Source organism: Bradysia coprophila, unplaced genomic scaffold (assembly GCF_014529535.1).
Source record: "Bradysia coprophila strain Holo2 unplaced genomic scaffold, BU_Bcop_v1 contig_232, whole genome shotgun sequence".
In the NCBI taxonomy this organism is placed as follows: Eukaryota; Metazoa; Arthropoda; class Insecta; order Diptera; family Sciaridae; genus Bradysia; species Bradysia coprophila.
Genome location: NW_023503493.1, coordinates 12,294,723 through 12,315,088, shown reverse-complemented (window position 1 = coordinate 12,315,088; position 20,366 = coordinate 12,294,723). Strand labels below are relative to the sequence as shown.

At 34.6% G+C, this 20,366-nt stretch overlaps 2 protein-coding genes across 6 annotated transcripts in view; one reads left to right on the top strand and one right to left on the bottom strand.

Annotated features, from left to right (window-relative positions):
• Window positions 1-2,836: 2,836 nt before the first annotated feature.
• The window catches only part of LOC119076662 (extracellular sulfatase SULF-1 homolog), a 44,652-nt gene continuing 27,122 nt past the window's right edge, over window positions 2,837-20,366 (top strand). The window contains exon 1 of one of the 4 annotated variants that reach the window (XM_037183551.1): window positions 2,837-3,064. The gene's annotated coding sequence lies outside the window, so the exon portion shown is untranslated. Of the gene's footprint in view, window positions 3,091-20,366 lie in introns of all 4 variants that reach the window. The other 3 variants (XM_037183547.1, XM_037183548.1, XM_037183550.1) reach the window with 3 other exon arrangements.
• Window positions 15,192-18,282, bottom strand: LOC119076693 (odorant receptor 94b-like). 2 transcript variants are annotated; one of them, XM_037183602.1, is made up of 5 exons: window positions 17,577-18,282; window positions 17,223-17,510; window positions 15,783-15,882; window positions 15,430-15,696; window positions 15,192-15,364 (listed from the first exon to the last, which is right to left on the bottom strand). In XM_037183602.1, the coding sequence occupies exons 1-5, from the start codon at window positions 18,023-18,025 to the stop codon at window positions 15,311-15,313; spliced, it is 1,158 nt and encodes a 385-aa protein (XP_037039497.1). In that variant the 5' UTR covers window positions 18,026-18,282; the 3' UTR covers window positions 15,192-15,310. The 2 variants fall into 2 exon arrangements, with proteins under 2 accessions (XP_037039497.1, XP_037039498.1); XM_037183603.1 differs by having other exon boundaries at window positions 17,223-18,281.

Below are 20,366 nucleotides of genomic sequence, written 5' to 3'. Positions count from 1 at the left end.
TCATCCGTTTTTTGTAATTTTTGTTTCATTTGAAAGATAATCGAACACCGAATAGAATGTTGTTGAAAAAAAAAATTGGGTCCCTGGACTAAGCCCGCTACTAGGGCCCTATGTGTATTTTACATATAACTCGAGCAAATTTCATCCGTTTTTCGTAATTTTTGTTTCATTTGAAATGTAATCAAAGGCCGAATAGAATGTTGTTGAAAAAAAATTAAATTTGGGTCCTCGGACTAAGGCCGCTACTAGGGCCCTATGTGTATTTTACATATAACTCGAGCAAATTTCATCCGTTTTTCGTATTTTTTGTTTCATTTGGAAGGTAATCAAAGGCCGAATAGAATGTAGTTGAAAAAAAAAATTGGATCCTCGGACTGAGGCCGATACTAGGCCCTATGTGTATTTATACTCAATAATTTAAAATTTTAGGGCTATTTGAAATTTTTGTTTTATTTGAAAGGAACGTCGTACGGGGCTTCGTAATTGCGCTATGCGCAATTTCTAAGATGTACACATTACATAATAATTTTACTTTAACTACTTTAACCGGCGCATAGGCTTACGGTCAAAGTAGGGTGACAGACGCACTAGGGTCACGTTCGCAATAGATATACGGGTTTGTACGGGGCTCAGTCGCAGCAAACGCTCCGACTGTTCTGATGGCTCGTTTCATTTTTCAAACGATGGGCCTGTGAAGCAGGGCAAAAATCTGAGAAATTGATTTTCTAAATTCGCTGAAATTTTCCAATAATTTGCTAACTAGAAATTGACAAATTTTAGTAAAATTTGGGAAATTCTGACAAAATATGGAAAAGTAGTTTTCCAAAAATGTTTTCCTCAAAAATTTCTTCAAATTTCTCAAAAATAGTCCCTGTGCAAACCTCTAACAATTTTCAATGAGTAGTCATATAAGGAAGCTACATTGATTTCCATTGGAGAGCACGATTTTTTGAGACTTTAAGAAAAGCCTCATGTATTATGGGGGGGGGCTTAGTTTGGCCTGTCGATATCGATAGGTTGTAGGAACTAATGCAGTTGGCAAATCTGCTAAGTGCTACAATCATCTTATATTTTTAACGGAATCTTTTACTTCATTCGATTTAACAAACATGTTTCTGTAAAACCACATTCAGATGACATCGTTTATTGTCATTGTCGCTGTTGGCTCGTCCGATAGGTAAAGTGAATATTGATGTGTTTTACGCATAAAAATAGAAATTTCCTCAAAAAATTGTGTGTAGTCCGATCTTTTGGGATGTTGAGAGTTTCTGCTTGACCTGACCCTGAATAAAATATCTGAAAAACCTGTACAAATGATATATAATGGCAAAGAGTAACATCTTCGATTTTACTTAGTCATACTCAATCATGACCTTTTGTTCATAGTTCATCATACAGCACATGGTTTTTGACATGGTTAAAAAACGCATGATTAGTTATCGAATGGTCTAGTTAAGAAAAATAATTCGGGAGGTAAATTCCCTCTCTATTGGCCCACTGTTTACATATAAAACGAAAATTTAAAAGATAAATTGTTATACTTCGTGCGTGACTGAATTTGTGTCCAAATTTGAACAGATAAAACTCTACTGATGTCGGAGAAGTAGATATATATATTCAGAAGACACATACACACATTCACGTTAATGATGTACATTCATTCATTTATTTAAAAAGAAAGAAAAAACGAGGATGCATGCTGTACACTGCAAACAATTGCTGGCAAGAGTCGATCTGTTGATGAAAGTCGGAAAGAACAATTTCCGACCACCGCCGAAAGTCGAATCCAGTGTGGTGCGCATTGAGCCGCGAAATCCTCCACCGCCAATCAATTTTTCCGAATGGGACGGATTGACCAGAATAGCATTTTTGCGGAAAAACAAAACGCTGGCCGCTTCATTCAAGCAGACATCGGTGCTGGAAACGCTGGAAAAGAATTACAAGCTGCACTGTTCGCTGCACAACATTGTAAGTCTTTGAGGTCTTATTCAACTTTTTTTTTGATCAGCTACCGAGCATAATCTCTGAGCAATCAGCTCAGCATTGGTGTCTTCAGACATTCTATTTTTTACTTGCTGTTTGTAGTTCCCAGCTTTGCCTAATTTTCCGCTGTGACGAAATTAAATACCAGACAGACATGACGACATTTCGGAAATAACGACCTTTACAAAATTCAGTCTATTTCAGTCAAAATTAGGTCTGGTTGGTTTCCAGGTTATATGAAGCTGAATTGAAGGTTGGCTAGTCTGTTCTCGGATATTCGTTCAAACGATTCAAAAATAATTGTTTTCTCAATTGTATGTCGTAGTTGCTGATGCTTGTATCCTACGGCATAGGATTACGTTAGACAGAAGGGTTAATTTAGTCGACAAAATGTAAAATTGTTCGACGAACTGGATGAAAAAATTAGAATTTTTATTCAGTTGATTGACCATATGCAACCCCAAGTCAGGTCCAAATGTCATACCCATTTCTAACAGTCAACTGAATTATTTTGTTTACAAAAACTGAAAATTGGTGTGTGGAGTAAGGGGTGACGAAAGAAATTCCAATTTTGTGTTACATATGTGACTTGATCTACGTACTGCAAACGGAAGAACAACGTAAACCGGTTGAGGCATATCAATTCAATTCTCGACATAAACTAACTATACACCATGTGATCGGCATAAATATCCACTGTTAAAAGAGAGAAAAAACTCAACCAAAAAAGAGAATTGACTCAATGGCTCCACCATGTATACACACATACATAGCATCCACTCCGAACCGGTTATTTGTTTCCATATTCCTTATTTTCATTCATTTCTTTCATTTCACTCAAACCAACTGGTACGTTGTATATTTAGTATATCGGAACGGCAGTCATAGCTTAGACTCGTTCGTGGATAGAAGTTTTTCGTTTTTGCAGAAAACTTTTAAACGGTCAGTCGGAGCATGTGTTGTATTAATGTCTAAAAATATAAAAGTGAACATAATAAAATATTCAATAAATTTCGACACAAAACAAAAGGAGAAATTGAAAAATTGAAAAATTGAAAAACAATTAGTCTCTGTGTGCATGGTAAAATACATTCTGTCTAAAAATTGGTTTGTTTATTGAGTTGAAAATAATTTGTATTGGTGTGATGTATGGCAAAAATTTCAACGTTAATCGGTTCGATGTCCTTTTTCATGAATATTTTATTTCCTTACACAAGTAAGCCAAGTCAACCGTTTGATTAGTGTTTCGTAAATAAACTTCTGTTCATTTCTATCAATTCGAATAACAACCTGCATTAATGTATGCCGTCTGCAGTTGTTAATTGAATACAACGTCACGGTCAATAAGTAGCGGTAAGTTCTTAACAACCGATAAATGATATCACGAACAATTTCGAAAGCGACGATCCCATGAAAGAGATCCCTTAAAAAATGTGATAGAACTGTATGAACCGAATAGATCGATATTATACGATATACAACTGCACGCAACAGAAATATTGAAGAAGAAAAGAAAAATTGAAGACAACAACAAAAACTCAGACAATAAAATAACGAGCTCTCTTCCATTCTCGAAAGAATGTTTGTTATGGTCCCGTGTGGTCATACGAACGAAAAAAAAAATCTTATTTCAAATCGGTGCACACTGCACAACATTACAATTCCAATTGAAGAAGAAAGAAGAAACCACATAAATGGATCTTTGTGTTCACGTTAATTGGGATCCATTGATGGTTTTTACCATTTTCATTGAATACCGGCAACACATAATATTGAACATCAATGATGTTTGTTTAAGAAAATTATTAACATTTTGTTCAACTCTTTCCAGTTGTTGAATGTATTACAAGGGATGTGGTATACAGTTGGCTGGAAGGTAACGGTTTTATGATCCTTCTTTTTCTTTGAAAGTTGTTTAGTGTTGGTTTCGTGTTTCGGTAGAGTAGAGACCGATTTTGTTTAAAAGTTTATTTAAATACTAACAAAGACTCATCTTCTTCAATTTCTCTGAAAAGAATCTTGGCCATAGATGGTAAATGCAAATTTAGCACAAATAATCTTTTTGATGTGCAGCCAAAAGTTTTCTTCACAAAAATGTTTTGAATGGAACTTGGAACGACATGCATGTAACTTGTAAAATGTTGCCATTCCCCAGCGTAAACTTAAACCTGATTCCTATATTTCGTCAAGACCTCGGTGTAGACTGGCAATTAATTAAATTGTTCGAGCACAGTTACTGTCTCCACCACTTTTTCCAATGTTAAATTATTTATGGAAACAGTTGTGGTGACGAACAAAACGGAGATCATATCATATAACGGTAAAACTGAACAATAATAATGCACCAATGGTGCACGTACTTTTTTCCGTGAAGAAATTATTTCTGTTTTCATATAAATATTAAATTCGGATGATGAACGGGTTTTATGTTTCTTACTTTTGTCTTATTCCGTCTGGAGCCTGATACGGTAACCAGCAATGTCCACTCAGAGTTATTATCGGTAAACTGTTGAACGAAAAGAAAAAAGTCCGTAAGAAAGATTTGAGTAATTGCTGACTAGTCGTGTCATTAACACCACTTAACAAGTGAATTGGTTTTTAGACTGCTTCTGTTTTCAAACCGATCAATTTAAAGCTATTAAATCGTGGAAAAGTTAATTCAATTTAAATGATCGTTATATCACTAGACATAATAACCAAGCTCATTTAATCGGTTCAAATGACAAGTTTTGATTCTTTGTTATAAATGTGGCGAATGTCGAAAAGAATTTCTTTTCAGCTCAGTGACGAAAAGCGAAACTTTCGTCGGTTTCTCTGCGTGAAAAGCGTTGTATGCAACTCGGTGATAGATGCTTTTTGCCTGCGGCCCGAGTGTCAATCTACATATCTTGTAATGATCGGAACAGGTCAGGTTCGACATGGTCTGATTTAAATCAATTCAGGTTCAGGTGGAGCCCGAAACCGAAATTTTTTAGTTCAAACTTTAGTTCACGTTCAGACCAAGTTCAAATGACCCGAACCTGAAATAAGAGAACCTGACTCAAATCAGGTCAGGTTCACGTTGAGCCTTCTATTTGGTTCAGGTTAAGATCAGGTTCAGGTCCACCTGATCGGAGTCTTATTTACATAAATAAATATTTTTTGTTCATTTGGCTGAGAACACAAGTTTGAGTTCAGCGTAGTTACTGATGTGTGGCAAACAATATTCATGTGAGCCTGCGAGCTAGTAAAAGCCGTGAATATTGTTGGCAATAGTGGTTAACGTTAAATGTGGCACAGAAACATCTGAAATGACTTCATTTTTGCTCGTCTCGTTGGTCGAGTTGAATAGGCGCTGGATTTATAAAACCAGAGCTTGTCTTTTCAGATTTTAATGTCTAGGATGTTTCACTTAATAAAAATAAAAGATTGTTGGTCTTACACCAGAGTTCATAGGAACTCAAATTTCTCGTATTTGAGTTAATGCATTTCTCAATACAATTATTAAACGTAGAGCTTGTGCAGAATCAGCAACAACTGAACTTCACCAGCTGTTCAACAAGCATACTCTACTTGTGTATAATATAAAATCAAAACACATTCTAAACAATGAGCTTACTACAGTCATACAGTTATGTGCGCACATAGATGACCTTAACGTATGTATGTAGCTTGCCTTTGAATTGTTTTCGATACAAAGGTATTGTCTTTGTCGACAGCTGGAGATGTTCAGCTGTTGCTGATTCTGCACAAGCTTTACTTTTAATAATTGTATACAAAAAATTCTAATCAATAACAACTACGAAAGGCAAAGACGTAACAACTCAATCGCAAAATCATCCAATTCAGCTATAACGTTTTGTTTCACCGCCATCCGAGACACACAAGGTAGCCTACGTGTCCAAATTGCATCCGTCTACTACTGAGACTGAGGTTGTCAATTATTTACTAGACCATAACGTTATATCGTCGGCAGATGAAGTGTCGTGTAAGAAATTAGTTTCGCCCTACGTAGATATTGATACCGTTAGCTTTGTGTCCTTCAAAATCACTGTTAATTCTAAATTTTTTGACACTGTTATTGAAAGTAAATTGTGGCCCGGAAACGTTGTTGCTCGGGAATTTGTGAAACGCTAACAGCAAGTGAATTTTGTAGTGTTTAGTCGTCTCGTTTTAAGAAATATTGTAAGTAGTCAGGGGGCGTTTCGCCATTGATGAAATGAAATTCTCTTCCCCTCCGAACGATCCGTTGCCACTTGTTGCCAATTTGCGCCTGCAATTCTCTTTATACCATTATTCCATCTCTCTGGTGGTCTACCTCTAGGTCGTGTTTTAGGTGGTCTCCAGTTCATGATCTTTTTGGTACAACGATCGTCCGTTCTTCTTGCAATATGTCCCGCCTAGCTACACTTTAAATATGCTATTCTTTCCATGACATCAACGACTTTTGTTTGTTGTCGAATCCATTGATTTGTCATTCTATATCTGAGCGTAATTCCAAGCATACTCCGTTACATGGCTCTTTGTGCCACTCTGAATTTATTTTCAAAGAGCTTATTCTTAAAAAATATTTCATCTACGTCTGGGTGTGCAGTGGACCCAAAACTTGTGAAAATTCGAAAACAAAAAGTCCGAAAGACTCCGAAGATTGTTTTTCTCGGTATTTTTCAGAGACTTTAATCAAAATCGTATAATCACTGAAAATCCATTTCTTTAGTGTAAGTTCACCTTTTTTGACCAGAAACAACAATTCGAAATATTTGCTTATTCCTACAGAACGAAATGTTCGTCCCGAAAACTAATTAAATTTTTTCCGTTTCTTTGTCGTTTGTCGAAATACGACAAACAATTTCATCAAATATCAGACCCCAAACGGGGAAGCTCAATCAGTACGAAATGCGAAATTCCTTAAATTTTCTTGAGATTTTATTAAGATTTTATTCATGCAGAGCTATTGTTTTCAATCAAAAGATAGATTTTCATTTAGAAAACGTATTCAGAAACACTTAACAGCACAAACACACAGCATATATAGCTGGTGGAGGTGCCGTATATTTTCCTATATAAACATATAATAAATAGCAAACAAAGACGATTGGTATAAAGCTTACATTGAATTCCCATTAAGCTTTATAATAGTAAATTACCTCTGCTTTACCTCAATTGAGGTATTTTCCTTACCCTTTTCATTAAATACAAACCTTTCACTCATGATGTATAGACCAGCAAATTAGTGAAGGTACATCAAGCACACATAACGTGCGGTAAATATGTTCCTGTTAAATGCTAATTTTGGACTGGCATATTGGAAATTTGTCAATCAATTTTATTGGTGGTGTTGTTGTTACACCACGAGATTAAATAGATTAATAACAATCTGTGGAGCTATGCCGTTTGTTTAGTTTGTTGGTATAGGTAATGAATCCAATGGGTCCAATTTGTTGAGTCATTATATTTCATGTGTCGAACGTTTTCAATTAAGCCGAACACATATCGGGCTAATTAATCGGTTGCAATGATTGCCATGGACATTGATACAAACATCTCGGATTATACATAGTTGGTGGATTACAAGTGTGAATAAATCGGTAACTGAAGCGTATTAAAGACATAGCAGGATACATCTGTCAAATGGGAATGCATGTGTACAAGAACGAGTTGTCTATACGCCCGTTAGGTTCGGGTGTCGATAAATTTTTACCGGCACTCCTCTCAATTACGTTTCGGTTCAATAAACAATGAACGGATCAATGTCTTAACCAGCAGATTTGCGATACAAACGAATTAAATTCGTGAATGAAAAGCCAAAGTTTTTATTTTCTGCACTTTTATGCACACCTGGACTGTGCATATGTGAACTTCTATATCACCAATTTTATATATGTTAGATAAACGGTATGGACAAATGATAATTATCACGCAGAGTTTACCAGTTTATCACCACGAAGGTATACGTATTTCATCACATCAATAAATGGAAATGTTAGAAATCCATAAATAATTCAAACCAGCACACCTACTTAATAGTTCGGTTATTGTTTGTTTCAAATTCCGTTGAAATCATACACTTTCTTGCGTTATTGAAGATGCAATTGGAGAAACATAAAAAATATTTTTTCTTTTATGTGAACAACCACAGACGTGGTAGGAGTTGATGTTGTTAAATTGGATATTCGATTTTGTTTTTTAAGTCAACAAAAAACCTTACAAATGTAACGTATAATAGCCGGACTATGAGTAATTAAGATGGTAATAAGTAGCTAAATGAAAATAAAGTCGTTGCAATAAATGCAATGTAATGAACTTGTTATTAAACAGCGTTTCTTCGGTCGTCGATATTATACATAAATTAAATGTTATGCCAAGACATATGCCTGTTACACAGCATCCAGTGAACTAATAAAAGAAAAATGTGTATCGCGGTATCGCCCATATTTTTTTGTTGTGTTTATTAAAATTGTAAATTTATTACACCTCATTCATTGATGAATGATTGTTTTGGATATGATCGCTTCCCACTTCAATATGCTTTGTTGAGAAAACATAAAAAAACCGCATCCAAATGAAGAGTTTGTGCTTGTAAAGTATGTTAAACAAGCTTGTCAAGGTCCGTATTTTGAAGTTAAATTTCATTTAAAATACAAATTATGGGGAAATGGTCCCAGATGTTTTGCGTACACTGAAAGAAGTTTTAGTTGACAGATGTTCGAGACCTGTACAACCGCAACAAAGTTATTTTAAACTATTGAGGTAGTAGAGTCAGCTTCTACTGAAATATTTACAACCGATCTGAAGTTCTTGAAGATTTTCTGTAAATTTCAGGAAATTTTCAGTAAATTGGTTATAAATTTCAGCGACAAGGTAGGTAGTCATTAACTCAGTAACGAGTAATGACTCTATTACTTTTGTTGTGTGAAGTATTTTCAACAGATTGATTGATTGAAAATCGTTTATTTCATTGGTTTTATCCTACATTTTGCTTGATAACACACATTAACCAGAACTTATAATTTATTTTGTCATCGCTGTCGACAACAGATGACATTCTTTCCTTCTTTTTTGGATTTTTGTGTTTTCAATTATTCAAAAGTAATCCATAAACTCATGAAACAAGGAAATTTTTGAACTCACAAGTTTCAACGAACGAATGTAAGAATGTTCTGGGCCAAACACGGCTTTGTTGGGCCAGAATTTTATGTGGAACATAATTGATAAATACGTCGTCATCATTGTAGATCAAGCAGTGGATTTCTCGCGATAATATATTATCTTTTCGGCTTTAAGTTCGCATTATATTTTATGTATTAATGGAAGTCAATGCCGAGCAAACATCATAAATTTTATGACATAAAATTGGAATTTACGAGATAGTCGACTGACATAGACATTAACCTTTCACAGACGGCATACCATCAGAATGTCGAGAAAACTCCCGCCGCCGAGCAAGATTCGTAATTTTGCAAATGGGTGAGAACTCGATCTGGAGTAATTTCCATTAACAAAAATCCCAAAAATGTTCCATTTGTACTCTAGATCAAATTCGCACCAATTGGTCCAATTTTTAGTTACGTGAACATTCTCGATCGAAATCACAACTGAAAAATGTATTGGCGCGAAATTTCTATCCAAACGAGTAGATATGTAAATGTTAAATGAAGAAATGTGTCAAATTTCGCGATATGACATGTCCCTTTTCTGCATTTAATATTCAACGAAGATTTCCCCTAGCCATCATCAATGTGATCTACAATCTTTTACTTCATTACAGGGACTATTTTAGGGAAAACGTTTTCCCGAATTTCCTAATTTTCCTGATTTTCCCAATTTTTCCTCATTTTCCTGAATTTTTCCGATTTTCCTTATTTTTCCCGATTTTACGTTAATTCTAAATTACACTTCAAAACTCTCTTCCAGATTTAATGGGTAAATAAATTAAATGGTTTGATAGTGGTGGACGATTTCCTGAAAGTATTTGTTGTCATCTCAAAGTGGATTGAAACCATCGAGTCCTTTTTTCTCTCCAATGAAGATAATACCTTGTAGTGAATAGCGAACTACACCTCCATCTCGATATTTCATGTTATCTAAATACTAATGTCAGTCTCTTAGACTTCTTCAATTAATAATAAATAAAATTCTATCTGAAATCACATAATGAGTACTGATGAAACGATTTTGTTAGTAAAGAAAGACCAAGAACCGCGGTGCTTGATCAGCCGCGAAAATTAAACGTATGTCTGAGGTGCTCTGTCGCTAGGAGTACTGGGGAAAAGTCATTTTTCATATGAACTTTTTGTACAATAGTGCGATCAAAGTAGTGCGTAAATGGATATTCATATATGACGTTTGGAAAAATGAAGACCCCTTTCCTGTACATAAAATCTTGTTGCTAACTTGTGCCTAATCTGGACTCGGCTTCGCCTCGGATTGACAATTTTTACATCTATTGCTATATTGCGCAAAATTTCCATTTAGGCACATGTCAGCAAAATATCGATTGTTAAAATGAAGCGGAAATATAGAACCGCTGTCCGTTCCGTTGTTTAAACTAATTTTCCGAAAAAAATCGTTGCATTTTTGAGGCATAAAGTAGAACAATTTTTTAGTTTAAAATAATTACCAACTAAACACAATTTCATTAAATCGCAATTTTGTCCATAATCACCGTGCAAGGTGAACTCACTCGAAATTCATTTAACTAGATACTCCAGAATCATAAGCTAAACGTTCCAGTCAACCGCTACCTCTACATGACAAATGATAACTAATCAAAATCTAATAACTCGGCCAGGATTATTATCTCCATCACTTAGCAACCAGCAACCTTTAGCAATCGGGGATTTAAATACTTCGTTCGGTATCGGATAAAATTCGTCTAGACCGAGAGGAAATCATTGTAAGAAGTTGCAAAAGAGTTGCACACGTTAAGAAGAGTTGCAAAAGAGTTACAATTTTTAGTGATTTAATAATCCGTCTAGATTTAATGTTTAAATCTTTATAGCATTAAACAAAAGAGGTCAATTTTATGTTTTTTACCATTTTATGGTCAGGAGATCTGTAGTATCTGTAATAATTGAGTTTTCAATCTGCAAACCAATCGGAAAACTGACGTATTTATTGTAATTAAACTTGTTCAGATCTCTGTCATTTATTCTCAAGACCCTATTAGCGACTGCCACTTCCGTTTTTATTGAAAGAACCTTTCAGCTCCGATGTTATATCTTGAATTTACATTTTCGAAAACGACTATATCAACTGACATGAAAGTTATTCTTAAATATTAATGATTAACTACTACCTCAAGTCTCAGTGACAAATTAACTATGTCAAGGATGTTAATCATTTTAAAGATCACCCCTACTGTCCCGTAGTAAGCCACCTCTAAATTCCATTTCGTATTCTAAATATGACGAATATTAAAAACATCAGCGCAGAATATAATTCAAACCAAATAATTTTTTTCGCTCTAGCTAGTTAATCCTTCACAATGAGATTGTGAAATTTTGGTAAATGTTTCGAAATTGCAAACTTCTCGTTGTTCCTCAAATAAAATAATCTAGATTGACTGATGACTTTATAGAACACCCAAATATCTACAATTAGTATAAAAACCCCGACAACTGTGAAATGCAGAACAAACGAATATTGAATTCAAAATGCCTAGGTTTACGCAATAAAAAAAATATTTTTTTATTTTCTCTTTCCTATTTTCCTTATAATTTTCCTCAATTTTCCCGATTTTCCTTAATTTTCCCTATTTTTCCTAATTTTCCCTATTTTCCTTAATTTTCCCGATTTTCTCTAAAATTTTCCCTAAAATAGTCCCTGCTTCATTATGTTGGAACATGTTTTTTGCTATATATCACCGCGTCAGTTAGAGCTTGCTGTTTATTCCTGAAGTCGTTATCGATACCAGATTATAACGAAATACTTTCGTTTTTTAACTTATAGATCACGAGCCCACGACACTTTGAGTCCCTCATAAGGCCACGGCTTGGAACCTTCATTTTGGCACCAATTTGGACTTTCTACGAAGTGAGATGGCCGACATACACACTAGGTCTACCCTCGTTAGGGCCATTCTAGGGCCTAAATCTAAAAGTCGTAGAACAAATGTTTTTCGTATTGTGTAATGTAGCAAAATGGCATAGGTTTCATGCCGTGGCCTTATGAGGTACTCAAAGTGTCGTGAGCTCCAGGTCTATTACTCTGTAATGAATTTCTGGTCGAATAACGGTTAACTTAAGCATTAATTTGAATATACCCATTCATGTATTGCGCACTCTCATCATCATTGCTCATAAGGCGACTTGTTAAAACGTTTTTACATTTTTTTATTTTTAAGATGTACAAAATAATTATTCAGTCACATATGCCCCTGTTTTGATATTTTGCTGGAAAATATTTATTGACTTCAGCTGTTTCCTCAGTAAAATCAATATTTTGTTTGTATTTTTTACGTCATTAAAACTCGATCAAATGGGATATATGAATTCATGTGCTGGTGTCTTCAAGTTTTATAAATCATTCACGAGGCATGTCGTTAAACACTTTTTTTTAGATTGAGTATTTGCAGTGTTCTAACTGATGAATATAAGTATTTTCTCGGTAGATGGATGTTGTAGATGTTATAACGTCTACTCCCAAAAAAGTGTCCCCTTCAACAGTTCAATCATCTTTTCAGAATTCCCAAATACTTGGTGTTCCCTAATATAACTTCCTGAGTGGAAACATCGACAAATGATATAATAAACGTGTTAAGTACCTACTTCTTGCATAAAAGTTGGTCCGAATCTTCATGCGTAAAATAATCGAACTCACAGTAATCAGGTTGACCTGTTCCAGGCTGGGGCTGACTACCAAAAGGAAGCAAATTTCACTCGGATAAGGAGTCTAAATACGAATAAAAAAAACAGGAAATGCACTCTGGGAATTGCCCGACTAGCCCATATGACCAGCCGAGCCTGTCGACCCGAATATTTCTTTTAATGAACGTTTTGAAATGGATACGTGCTAATATTACACAAATTTGTAAATTTTGATAGCAATTTATTAGCATCCCCTAACCTATGGTGTGTGGGAAACGATTGAAGTCAATCAAGTTGACTAGGCATCAAAGTCAATATCCTTACGAGGTCAACCTGACCATTTCTTACTTCAGTCAGTTGAATTATCAAGGCTCGAAATAATTGTTTTCTATAAAGTATCGATCAGTGTTTTTACCTTTCACAAACGGCAATTTTACTAACGGATCTATTAGTTCATTTGATCTAAGTATTTTCAAGATATTGATTTCCGAAAACGTTTATTTCTTCAATCAATGTTGATAACAGATGATAGCTGTGCGTACTTTTTGACATGCTCTAACGGATTGGTCCACGAAAATTCTTATGTAAATAGTTTTCGTTAGATAGAGTTTCAATTAATTTAAAAAGGGCTTGAAGGTCAAATTCGTACATAGTTGATCTGCCGATTATTCCCATCAATCACACAAAAGCTGCCCACATAAATTTCTCACTAATTTTTATACTTTTTTTTGTTTATTTACTGAGAACATTAAAATCCGATTATATTATCAGAAAACGAGTGGGATGACAAAAAGAAAACGGCAAAATTCAAATACTCACGAGAAATAATCTCCATTTTACGTTTAGTTTTGGAATTATGAATGAATTTTTTGGTATTTCTTAATTTATTACTTTACTCTGTTCAACACATGTATACACACACAATCGTCCACAAAGAGCCCAGAGCCACAAGTTCGACTGTGTCTGAACACATGTTTAATAATAAAATTTTCATTGAATTGAGATACTTACCTAGACTCTTGAACAAATCGTCGAAAAAGGTATTTGAGGACAAACTTCTTTGTTTCAATTTTAGTTAGATGGTTATGGTGTTGTTGCGGTATTTTTAGCTTTGGACGAAGGATGGAGAATTGCAAAAAAACAAAGAAAATTCATTAAATTAATTTCGTAATGTGAAATTGCACTTTGGCATTGAGTGAAATTATGCAGCAATTATGGGTTGATGCACTTTTGATATTCATTTGACGGTAAAATGAAAAATTCAAACTGAATGAATCCAGAATCCGTAATTTAATTTTGTGGAATTTCCTTGTCATAAAATTAAATTATTGGATTTCCTAGAAATTAGATGAAAAACTAAAATGTGTTCGTAAAATGGTTCGATATGCTCATGTTCACATTCATGTGCTGATTAATAATTGGATTTTTAAATATTTGATTTGGTCGACTTTGGGCTATCAAACTGTTACAGTGCATACTGTTCTGAACTTTCCAATTCCAAAATTCACAGTTGCTAGTTCATTATGATCTCTGAGAATTAGATAGGCGTAAAAGCGATTGTTACGAGAAGGATAACCGAGAGAGCACGTGCATATGAGGATGAGATCACAGTCTGTAACCTGTGCAATATTGTTCAATGTTGTTACTGTTGCGAAATTAGTCAAATTCGTTTTTGAGCGATGGTATTGACACCACATGAAGAATGAACTTTAAAAATGAAATTTCGATTGACTGACAACTCAGATCATAGAAAGTGTCAGGCTCGATGATAGAATTTTTAGGGTGGGTCGAATTTTCATTTTTTTTTTAAATAAAATTCGTCTGTTCGTTTTTGGGTGTTTTTAACTCTCTACTACGTCCAGGTTTTTCTGATACCATTAACATTGTCTGTCCGGTTTATTCAACATAATATTACCTGTTCAGACTTGTGGGTTTTAAAGGGATGTTCAAGTGAAAAGTTTTGTGTATGAAAAGTCTAAAAGGACAAACAATTTACCCCGACCAAATTAACACTATCTCCAACATGCTTAAGCCACTTATGCCATTTTGAAGCTATCCCGTATTATTATTGATTTAACGACGGTAATGTTTGTTGTAACATTTCACATACGGTAAGCATATCAGCAGTTTTACTTCAGATACTTCATTTGATCTGAGTATTTTCAATGGATTTATAATCTTTTACTTCATTTTGTTTGAACATGATATTTGCTACATAAGACCGAATAAGTCAGATGTTCTTGTTTATTCCTGAAATAGTTATCAATAATAACAGATGATACTGTAGCAGATTGATTTAAATTGAGATCCACATATTTGTTTATTGAAAAATGTTAACGTTAAGCACCACTAAAATAAGTGAGTGGCCACTACGTGCCAAATACAAATTTTTCTTCAACAAATCTTTAAAATTTTGTCCGAGTTATTTACTTGTTTGCTGATATGCTAAAATCAGTAACTATTTTAAAATAATCTCAAAGACCATTCTACACTCTACTCCAAACAACTATGCAAACAACTGAATAATTTTGTAACCAAATTCAATCAAAGACATTCATCAAAACCGCATACATGTTGTACATTCGATTCAGAACCTGTAAATTAATTATTCAATTTTGCAACAAATCGTAAAGTCCATTAATCAAATTGCTTTACCCACCAGTAAAAAGTTACTCAGCGATAAATTGAACAGTTTGCCAGCTATCAAATATCTGGGATCTTTGGTGTATTCCATAAAAATGGGAATCATTTTCTGGTAATAAATCGGCCTACCGATCCAATTCGACGAGTATATGGCGGTAGTTAGTTGGGCATTTTTCAGCAATTGTTCCGTGCCGAAGTAGCAAGGTAGAAATATTTCCGTGGATAGTGTCATGAAATAACTCAAATAGAAAACAAAATTTACTATCTCATTGGCTGGATTCATCTGCAAATAAATCGAAACAGCACGAGAGAAAAAAAAAACATTTTAAAAGCTTAAAAAAGTAATCGTTGAATGTAAATCAGCTGTACCATAACTATTTGGAAAACGGTCACACATAAAATAGCACCGCTCACAAGAAATTGAATAAAAAATGGAATTGAAAATACATTTTCGAATGATTTTTGTAGGCTGAAAAATGTAAATTGTTAATTTTGATTTAAAACTCTGTGAAAGAAGTATTCACAAAGCAGGGACTGTTTTTGAGGAAATATTTTCCAAATTTTTCCGAAATTTTCCTACATTTAAGAGTTATATCGCCAAATCTTCAGGTGATTTTTTTAACTTTGGAAACAAGCGGTCTCCGATTTTAATGAGTGATAGCTCGTTGGATTCGTCTTTCAATTCTAGGAAACACGTGTCTTTCACTTTTTCTTAAAAAAAATTGTTTTCTTTGAAAAGCGCTCAAAAGTGAAGACATGTCAGAGGGTACCGAAAACAGTTTTTCGGCAATAACTCAAGAAAAAATTATTTTAAATTGTAATGTTGTACGATTGTCGGCCTTGAAAAGACCTACAGGTGGAGTATACGCACCGATTGGTGCTAGTTGATCCACTAGAGTTATGACTAGAAATATAGTGAATGTTCGGAGAGTCCGCCTTTTCTGCAGCTTCGATGTACCTCGGAGCTGAGTATGGGGTGTTGTAGCTGGCCTCTCCCACTATCGTTGCACATATAAATCGTTCCAGATGCTCTTCTGGCAGTTGGGCCCTCATAAAGAAGGAAAAAATCTACATTTTGACACCAACTTTTTTTTTCAAGACTTCTGTAGGCTTGCAGCCCAAAAGTACCGGGTTCATTATATGTGCAACGATAGTGGGTGAGGCCAGCTACAACATCCCATACTCAGTTCCGTGGTACATCGAAGCTGCAGAGAAGGCGGACTCTCCGAACATTCACTATATTTCTAGTCATAACTCTAGTGGATCAACTAGCACCAAGCGGTGCGTATACTCTACCTGTAGGTCTTTTCAAGGCCGACAATCGTACAACATTACAACCATTTAAAATAATTTTTTCTTGAGTTATTGCCGAAAAACTGTTTTCGGTACCCTCTGGCATGTCTTCACTTTTGAGCGCTTTTCACAGAAAACAATTTTTTTTAAGAAAAAGTGAAAGACACGTGTTTCCTAGAATTGAAAGACGAATCCAACGAGCTACACTCATTAAAATCGGACACCGCTTGTTTCCCAATCACCTGAAGATTTGGCGATATCACTCTTAATGCGAAAATAGAGAAAAATTGGGGAAACTATTGAGCGAAATAGCAAATAAGAATCCCTCAAGGGTTAGGGCCTATTTTCACGAATCAAAATTTCAGATTTTCAGATTTTTCAAAAATCTTGAAATTCACAAAATGTATCAAAATTTTCGAACTTTTTAATTCTCAGCAGCTTTAAGACCTTCAAAAATTTCCAGAGAAAAACATTCTTGAAAATAGGCCTTATTAAGTGTAGTGTGAACAACTTTACCTGGAACTAGTAGAGTGCATTTGAAAGCATTCAATTAAATTCAAATAATTTCGGTGATCCGTTTCGATAATCTTATCATCAATTTCAGTTGCATGCACGCCCAATCTCTTCAACCGCATAGCTAGTATGTCCGTATGCACGGACATCATTATCATCAAATAAACGGCAAATGTTTCCAACAAAATAATTGCGAATGCCATAAAGAATATTCCGATCACTTGGTACGCATACAGCAGACAATAATTAAATGTGTTGTTATGCCAGTCCACCGGGTACCACGATGGATAACTAAAATCATGAGAACATTCACTCGTATTTTACCTTTCGAAATGCATATTATATCATTTTGCCAACGGTAGTGTTCGTTCCGATGAAAATAGTGGTGAAACAAGTGAAAAAAACACTGCTACACCGGCGCATCCGACATAGCACAATGCAATTTTGTTAAACATCAGTTGACGCCTTTTCAGTAAATCATTTTCCATTTCATTTCTGATTTGAAAGGTTTTGATGCTGGCCAGCAGTTGTTGAAGTTCCTTATTATGGTAATGGAAATTGAAGACTTTGATAACAAAAGCGGCTTCACCCAGCCAAAGAAACAGAGTTTTTGTTATGAGATGCACTTCGGTTAGATAGAAAAATATTGTGAATTTGCAGACAACGTAACAAAAGGTGAAAATAAATTGAAAAGTCACGGCATAGATCATGTATAGAACGTAATGTCGATTGTGATTGGGCCAGAGACCGCAGACTTTCAGAAATAATATTATTCCACGAACTGACTTCAGTATTTTAATGGCCATATCTTTATGGTTGTGTCTATTGTAGAAACGTATACGGGTGGCTGTTAAACGTACACTGAATCGAATAACAGAAATGGAGAATGTTAAATATCGTTAAATGGTTCGAATTTTCTTACACCACTTAGAAACGATTCAAATTACCATAAAAGTTTAATTAAATCGCTTGGATAATTGATCACTTATTTTTCAATTAATTTCAATTTGTTATTTTCGGTAGGTGTTTTTGTTCTAGCGAAAAAAAAATATGGGCAACCACGTTAACCTGTTACGGGCGGCTATCATCTGTTATTGACAATGACTTCAGGATAATTAATGACAAGCTCTGACTAATGTGGTTTTATACACCAAAAAGCATGTTCAAACAAATTGAAGTACAAGATTTGAATATGCTTAGATCGAATGAAGTAATAGATCCGATCGTAAAATCTCGTTCATATTTGTGCGCTGTCTGTAAAAGATTAAATACGGCTTTAATATACCTAGAATACTTGATGAGATAGTAGTAGCGTATGTCTCTTTGGAAATTCATAAAACTAACCTGAAAATAATGAGCCTGTTTTGATGTGAACCTGAATTCACCTGACGCGTGAATAATCATCAGCTTAAACCTGGAACATCATGTTTACCGGTAAAATTGTATGAAAATTTCAGGAAATTTCAGGTTTTCAAAAATCAGGTGGAATTTCCACGATAAAGGAACTAAGGTCAGGAAGTAGTAAACAATGGACCTCTGTGCTTATAGAAGTCTCTTAAAACTATAATCTCATCTATGAATTTGAGTGACCTCGACCTGTACTGAAGTTTTAGGTTGAGCAATATTTTATCTACATCGATCACGGTCGACTTCCTCCGAACTAATGGTAAATAACAATAATCAAATGAAACATAAAGACGTTTCAAACAGCTGGTTTGGTAGCATCTGCTTCGAAATTTTTCTGTGCGGTCTTCGCCTTCGACAATAAATTTTACCATTCTCATCACATGTATTGTTTGATGAATTGAGCGAATGTGAAATGGAACAGATCTACAAATATTCTTTATCGATCGTCAATCATTACGTTCCGTAATAAGGATCACAAAATTGTGACCATGTCCAATTATTACGACGGTTCACTTTGTTAAAGAAGATAATGTTAATTGCTCATCTAAATATAACATATTTTATGTAATGACATCGTGGAAAATGTACCTGATGTTAGAAGACAAGTGTGAATTCCGAAATTTGAAGAATTCATGCTAACAATGTCCTATATGTTGTACTCGTTGTATTGCTTGACACTATTTTGTGGTTTAGCTTTAATTTAACGTACTGAATGAACGGTCTGATGCCCAAGTCCAGAAAACAACAAGTTGCTGCAAGCTGTTTATAGTTGCTCTTCTCCGACAAAAAATAATTTCTTTTTAATATTTTACTCGTTTGAGACGTAGGTCAAGGTCACGGTGCCTTATTAGCGTGTATTCATCAATTTCATTTCATTTCGAGTGAGCAACTTATCGAACAAACACCAATCAATGAAGTTAGCTCGCCATTAAAAGAAACCATTCAACTGAAATCATATTTACCTTTTCGTGACAATGTTCGCAAATAATCCGAAACATTAACAGTAAAACTTCTCAAAATTGCCCTCAATCAATGCTAAAAGGTATGCAAGTCAAGGACAAATGTCGAAAAAAAACCCATCCACACAACATTCCGCTGAATAAAAAAAATTCTTTGTAGACAAAACTAAAATGTAATTAATTTGCCATTAAGCCAAAACACAACACTCCTCAAATACTGACATTATATGCATTTATTAGTTTGTTTACTCACCAAACTGAACTCTCTCATTTATGGTTATGGATTTGTAAATATTTGCAACCGAAGAATTAACCATTTTTTTTCTATCTAAAAATGATGATCAAACAAAATTTCTCCCAGTCAAACCATTCATTGTATTTATATACTGAAGTGGTCATCAACAATAGAACCAATTGAACATTTTTAATAATAAATAATATTGCCTGTATGCAATTTCGATTCCAGCTTAAAATCCTCTGTTTACCTGTTGTTCGGTCATATAAAATATACAATTAAATCGATGCAGCGTTATTATTTGATACGAGCATTGATTAAATATTTTCAATGGACTTTGCTGCAATCCGATTACAATGCTCATCCGTACGGCTGGCGTAACATCGTTTTCATTTTAAATTATTTACTGATTGATGTTATATTCCAATGTGTACAAATGGGTTGAAGCGGGTGTGACTATGATTGTTGATTAATCTTTTGTTAATATCATTCTGTAAATGAACGAATCTGCGAAGCCGGTTCGACTCATTTTCACCTGTGGAGTTT